Below are 7,383 nucleotides of genomic sequence, written 5' to 3' on the forward strand. Positions count from 1 at the left end.
ACTAATATATATAATTGGATTGTAGATGATTTTTTAAGGTAGTTCCTTTGAATTCTCAATCCAACAATCTTCCCAATTTAGAATCAAACTAAGAATAGGATTCTATAGAATATATTGTCAAATTTAGGGAATTGAATCCATAAAGAGATTTTGATTCCTATTGACATTTGCAGATGAAAATGAGGTTGCAAATAGAGGAGGTGAGTACTAAAGTATAGAGGGCTTTGGATTAGAGCCTCTTTTGCACTGATTTTAAAAACAAATGTCAACACAAAACACCCATGTTGGAGCATTTTGATCCATAATGCTACTATGATTAATTCAATAAGATTGATATTGATCCAATCTTGAAGTTTGGATCGTGACAGATGTTTTGTTGGAGCAAAACCAATAAGCGGTAATAGTGACATAGCTTGGGCATCTTTCTTTTGTCTCAACATGGATCCTGGTCCCCTTCCTTCTCTCCCTTTCCCAACGCAGGTTGCTTGGATGAGTTCCTTGTGAAAGTCACTGTCGTCCTCAACAAGCTCACTGGCTGCCTTGCCCTTCCACTTCTGCAAAGGCTCGCTGATTCTTGGCTCTGCGTAGAAGCCCATGGCAGTAAACTTGGTAGCGAAGTCGATGCCTTCTACATTCACAACTTGGGGACCCATCTCGACGCTCGCACTTCACGAATGATCTTCAACAATCAACTCCTCTCTTGGTTCAAAAACTGGGAATAGTTGTGTTTGTCGTGGAATTTAATTCCCTGGTTCCGATCCCCACTTTGATTTGGAGTCCTCAGTCCTGAATAGAGAGTGCATTCAATCTTTGTGTCAAGATCTCCACATGCATAAGCCAGGACCTGAAATATGACCCGTGCAGCATTCAAACAGCTTTTTGATGAAGAATTAGAAGCGTGTGGTGAAGTTTCTCTGGGAATCCGCATGTATGCTCACATACGGTACTGATTGGCATATTGTTGAGAGATTTGGCAGTAGCAGATCGAGATAGAGGATTTGAAAAATTGACAAACCTGTGGTATAAAATATGTCTGCGATGCTCTAGAGAGATGCGAGGGGTGGTTTCAAGAGAAGATGGATATTTTTTGCAAATTGTTGAATGGAAAGGGGGGGGGGGGGGGGAGGGTGGGGGGGGCACTCCAGAGAAGGCATAGCAAAGAATTTCTTCTCCGTTGGTCTGAATGGAGTCCAAAGACGAGTAGCTGTTTAAACGGTGGTACTCCGTCTTCTTCGACGATTCAGCGCCTTTGCTTCCATACCCCCGAATGGCACCCTGCAAACAATGAGCTCAGTACGTGGAACCAAAACAATACACCGTTACAGTCCATTCAGTTCTTTCAAATTCTGAAGTTAGCTCACTTGAGCTAAATGAGCAGATGGGGCTCTTGATCCAAAGAAACAAAATTCCTCTGATCTCTCCCGGACAACTTCAACTCAATTGCCATAACGTGAGGTTGGCTTCATGGGACACACGCAGGACTGCACGACTACCCCATGGCATGCTCAAGTAAAATTTAGTTGACAAAATATGTACTAGATTCTTGAGGAAGGTACGCCTTGAAATTGGTCACTGGCTGAGTAATAGACCTACGGAATTCATGTTCTGAGCATGGTCATTCTTTTGGATCTGTCGGTATTCGCCTCGGAATGTGCAACCTTGGAAAAACCAGCTAGTGACGTACATGTGAGAGAACATGCGCAGTCATGTTTGCCCCAACTCTTCTTTGTCGTCAACACTGGATAGATGCCGATCTTGCCGATTATTTTGCCAGAGATAGCGCCAGGCAGCAGATATGAAGTATGGGGAATAGACCGTCGTGCTGAATGATGTAGTTGTGAATTTCATAAAGCTTTCGTGAATTGATGTTGACAATAATCTCGGACTCTTGCTGGTTCAGTTGTTTCAGACACGCTGCTTCCAGTACTGTACCTTTTGTTATGACGTGAGGAGGAATGGAATTGAGAGGGAGGAGGGGACCCGTCCCTCCCTCCACAAAAGAGAGGGGGCTGGGACGCGCGCAGGGTAAAAGGGAGAGAAGGAATAGGACCGAGACCCACGCAAGGACAAAGGAAAAGGGATTTGAATGAGTGTGTTTAGACATAATGGGGGTGCATAAAGCAACTTGGGGTGTGCTCGTAACCTGAACCAAGAGAAATATCTCCACCAGTGCATGTGCTTGTAATACTCTTCTGTCTATTACTGATAATAGAGAAATATCTCCAGTGCATGTGCTTGTATTACTCTACTGTCTATTACTGATAATTGAGCTATATTGGAAAGAAAACAAGGACAAAAAGCAATAAACAAAGTTATATAAACTGAGTATTCAAAATTAGGGCTACAGAATACTTCACAAACTTGCATGCTTCCAACGTTCTTTGTCTCCCCGGATGCGCAATCGTCGTCCTAAGCGTGTTCTAGCAATCCGAGCGTCTTCTGTTCATCAATCTAAACAGCAAAATCATCATCAAGGGTCCCATGCGGGACCTCGACGGCGGGCCAGAGTTCCTGGCCGCGCCCGTATTATGCGGATTACCATCCCCTCAGAACCATGTGTATCCACAATATTAAATGGTAATCTGATTCGATCTATTTATATGCAATAACTAAAAATTTATAACTAATCTCCCTCGCAGAGATTAGGTAAATATAACCTCGGCGGGAGCTAAAATTTGTAATACTTACTATTGGCTGGTTGCATCTTTAGTCTTCACTGTCAACCACAAAGGTAACCAACTAGGATTCTCTTCACATGCCTCATATTTCAATCCAAGTATTGAAACAATGTTGAGATGACTAATTAAAAACGTAAAATCGGGAAACTTCGCTCATTCACAACCGAAGGTGGAGTCAAATTTGGCGAAAACAAAACAATTTGTGCAGACGGCGCAATTCATCCCTCTACGCTGTACAGTCGCCTCTTCTCCTGGATCAATCGTGCGCCATGCTCACATTGACGCTGTACCGACAAACCTGGCCCGAGATGGTGAAGGTGCTGGAGCTGCAATATGAAGGAGGTGCTGCTCTACGAGTTTCGTACTACTGCTTGGTGGGCTTGGTGAGGAGAGATGCGCCGGTGACTCCGTGGACGTGGAACCGAGTTTGTGGCTGTGTCAACAAAGATTTCTGTGGCATGACAAGATTTGCGTTCGACATCTTATGACAACGTCCAGTTTGTGATGCGGGTCAACTTTGCCTCTTCTGACGACACTGCTGAGGGTCTCGACGTTTCTCCAGAGATCACTCTTGCTGAAAGGGGTTCATGGGAATCTGGCTACATCTAGGAACCGCAGCAACTCGCCGTCATCGTACCTCCAGTCTTCTACGCAGCATTGCTTATTCCTTGGCGATATTTTTGTAGGTCAATTGCATTGATCTGGATCAAGAACTCTAACGCTGAGGAGCCGATGCTGAGTGCCGTCCCGTACCCATGCAAGAGCTGAGCACATGTCGAAAATCCCAAGGTGGTATGCGAATGAACACAAGGTGAGTTCAATGTGGTACACAGTAGACTAGCAGTCCAAATACTGTTAATATCCTTCCAAAGCACTATCAGTGCTGTGCAAGCTTCTCCCTCTCGTTAGAGAAATTTGGAAACTCCACTGTATTGAAGTCCAAGGCACTCATCATCCCGCACATTAAATGCGGGAGAGGAGATTCAATTTCAGTAAACTTCACTGCAGGCGGTCGCTGTTCTGGTAACAGATTTGACCGAATTCGAGGATTAGAATACCACGCCCACTGAGGACGCAGGCTTCTAAGCTCTGAATTTCCGATTCATTTCCAAGCAGAAATGACGAAAGATGGCGCAAAGGGGGTGTCACTCCCCGGAAATGCCATCTTGCTCGGTACTCTGGGCACCGTGGTCATCTTCGTGTGCTTATTCGCGATGGACGTTGAAACCGTAATTGGCTGGGCGAAATATTCCTCGCAGAAAGCAGTTGCGGACATCTCGAGCATAAGAAACAACCAACCTGAAAAGTCTTCTTCAGAATCAGCTTCAGTTCGCCGTGACGCACTGGTGAATATAACTCATGACCCCACATGTCTTGCAAGGACACAACATCTTCTCTACCGGAGGGATCCCGAACGATTCCAGCCACTGCCAGAGTTCGACAAAGCATGGGATCGCTACGTCGCCATGCACCAGTCATGCACGCAGGGTAAGAATTGGACGCAGGTATTCCTGCACGAGCGGAACATGACAGTCGACTGCAACTATATGATTGTCATGGAGGGCAGCGGCGGGTTGGGGAACAAGCTGCTGTCGCTCACTTCTGCATTCGCTTACGCACTAGCAACAGACCGCATCGTGTTGGTGGAGAGCAGAAAACACTTCAAGGACCTGTTGTGCGACCCATTTCCGGGATCCTCCTGGTACTTGCCAGAAGGTTTTCCGTATGATAATGTTTGGGGGAACGCAACGAGAATGAACGTGGCAATCTCTAAGAATTTCACCGACGTCGACAATTTTGTTCGTCTCAGCCTCGACCACATCCAGGTACCTGTGCTTCAAATCTGACCTGTAACATTCATCTCATTACTGAAGTCTTCAAAATCTTCATCACTAGGCAACGCTACAGTGTCACGTTTAGGTTAAATTTTTCATAATGGAAACTGAATTGGTGACTTGGTTAATGGTTATAGACATGGGCTGATGGCCAGTTCTTCTGCGACCACACACACAACGGCCTCGCGAAGGTGCGGTGGCTGGCATGGACCAGCAACCAGTACTTCATCACGCGTCTTTTGATGATTCCTCGTGTCTGGGAGCGTCTGAACCCCTTGGCTAAACCCGGGCAGATTTTCACCATTCTCAGTCATAAGCTTCTGCTTCCCAACAACAAGCTTTGGGCGCACGTTGTCCGTCTGTACTTCGCATACCTTGCAGGATCTTCTCGACGAGTTGGGGTGCAGGTTCGCCTTCATGGGCGACCCAACCTTGCTGAATTCGACCCCGTTGTATATGACCGAATCCTGGACTGCCTTCAAACCAATCGGGTGATTATCCATAGTTCCTACTTTGTCGTGATATGTGTGTTAAATTTTTCGTAATCTCGTCAACCATTGACCGCATAATTGACACCGTCGTCCTTGTCCGTTTCAGGCACTGCCAAAGCTACGAGAGGAAGAGGACGTATCAGATCTAATGTCGTTTGCCCGCAACGGATACGAGGGTTCAACGGAGATCTCGGTATTAGTTACGTCCCTGCAGCTTCGTTACTACGACGAAATGAAGGATTTATATGTAAACAGACCAAATGTGAACGGCACCGTGATTCGCTTCCACATGGTTTCTCACTTGGTAAGACATAAATAGTGCTTCTCCGGATAGACCGCGTTCAACATGCTGTTTAAAGCTCAAGTCAAGCGTGGCAACTTTTTCGAATACGTTCTCTTCATACTTTTTGGTTCTGTATGCAGGATCGTCAGGACGGGTCCATGCACCAATCCGAGACTGCGTTCGTCGAAATGTGGCTGCTGAGTTTCAGCGACGTGCTTTTAATCAGCCGTTACTCAACATTTGGGTACATCCCTCAGGGGATTGGCGGGATCATCCCGTCTCACCTCAACACACAAACAGTCCCACCGGGTCAGGAAAATAATGCCTCATCATGCCACCCAGGTATATCTACCCAGCCTTGCACCCATTTCCCCCAGAAACCCAGATGTGATCCTGGCTCCACCGGAAACGAATCGCACAGAGAGTGGATGCGGTGCCACGTCCGAGAATGCGTAGATCATGAAGGTGGGCTGCAACTAGTCCAGGAATCAGAGCAACCTAATGAAAGCGCAAGACTCTGGGGCGACGTTCTACAGAGTTAGGATTCGGCGATCCTCGACCTAAGATCATGGCCAGCTTTTGCCAACCCCAGGTTCTGATCCAATATTTCGAAGGATCAGTAGCCTCCAATCTAGTTGTTCAGAAACAGCACATGGGTACGCGGCCTACAGTCCGCATCGACATGATACTGCATCCCTTGGTTTCAAACCGGAGACGACGTCCATGGAAGTGCCCGGGGATGGTGTTACTGAAATAGGAATTCATGCATTGGTGATGGAGTTGTAGCTTGTGCGATCGGCAAGGTGAAGGGCATGAGTGATGCACAAATTAAGTTTGGTGTTTTTGATTTTCAACGCCCCTTCTTTATTTCCTCCTATGTCCCCACTACGTAATGCGCTCACCCATTCCTTCCTTTGCCTCCAAACCCACCTGAAGCTATGCATGCTCCTCTTGCGCTGTGTTTCAGTAGCGTAATCTCCGTCTACTCGGCTCACAAGCCCACGCGAAGCTGTGCACGATCCGATTGCGCTCAATCTCCCCGAATTGTGAACAATTGTTAATTCCAAAGAAGTGTTGCCATCTTAGAATCGAGTTTATCAGGGTGAAAACCAGAAGTTGTCATATGCAAGTTAGTGAAGGACGGTTAAATTTTGCCGCTTTGATGTTGATCCCACCTATATATTGTTTGTTTTTCTTGAGTAATAATAGAACCTTGCTTCCCTTGACATTGGTGTTACCCTAGTACTATTGTATCACTACAAAAGTGTTGTGCATTGGCAACATTAAGTTTTCAAATGATGCAATGAGCCAGTGCAATTGTTCCACTATGCAATGATGTGTTTCTAAATATGACAATCAAAGGTCACACTCATAATAGAAAAAATAATATTGAACTTCTTAGTACAATTAGAATTAGAGCTAATGCAAATTGGACAACCAATTCCATCTACCACCAATAAATCATACATATCTAAATTGGATGAAAAGATAATTTCATACAAAATACTAAATTCAAAAAATCCATGTACATTGTAGAGCAAGTAGATGCATTTGTCACGGTGTCAATGGTGGTTTCTTTCTCTTTATGCTCTTAAGCATGACTTTTAAAATAAAATGGCTTTCATAAGACCATGAAGTTTTATAGATGTCATTCACTAATATGGAGGTGAAAGCTTTGCCAAAATTCCTATTGATTCTACAAAAAGTGCCAATAGGGAAGCTCTTTTAAGAACAAAAAAATCCAAGTTGTGCAAGCACTTAATTCATGTAGGAACTTGCAACTTCAAATTTTGTCTTTTACAAATTAACCTCCCACTTATCTTAACTTTAGTTATATACTCTATTTTCCAATACATGTACATTCTTAAGATAGACTTTGCCACTTTGAAGTTTAATGACATTCAAATAGACATACAAAAACTAGTATTCTTTAAATCACTTTTAATCACATAATAAACTTTGCTTCTAGATTTTTTGTGAATCAATTTATTTAAAGAATCATCAAATGTTCTTTGTAAAAATAAAAATAAATTTACAATAGAGACTAATTTAATTTTTTGAAGATCCTTCAATGACCAACAAAACTAGCCACAACT

At 44.3% G+C, this 7,383-nt stretch overlaps 1 protein-coding gene across 1 annotated transcript; it reads left to right on the forward strand.

Annotated features, from left to right (window-relative positions):
- The first annotated feature begins 3,025 nt into the window (after positions 1-3,025).
- Positions 3,026-6,154, forward strand: LOC112280569 (fucosyltransferase 2). Its single transcript, XM_024516210.3, has 5 exons — positions 3,026-3,489; positions 3,709-4,504; positions 4,651-5,004; positions 5,111-5,308; positions 5,428-6,154. Exons 2-5 carry the CDS (start codon positions 3,797-3,799, stop codon positions 5,827-5,829), a joined length of 1,662 nt encoding a protein of 553 aa, XP_024371978.1. The 5' UTR covers positions 3,026-3,489; positions 3,709-3,796; the 3' UTR covers positions 5,830-6,154.
- The last annotated feature ends 1,229 nt before the right edge of the window (positions 6,155-7,383 follow it).

The sequence above is a fragment of the Physcomitrium patens genome, chromosome 1 (assembly GCF_059467195.1).
Source record: "Physcomitrium patens ecotype Gransden chromosome 1, ASM5946719v1, whole genome shotgun sequence".
NCBI lineage: Eukaryota > Viridiplantae > Streptophyta > Bryopsida > Funariales > Funariaceae > Physcomitrium > Physcomitrium patens.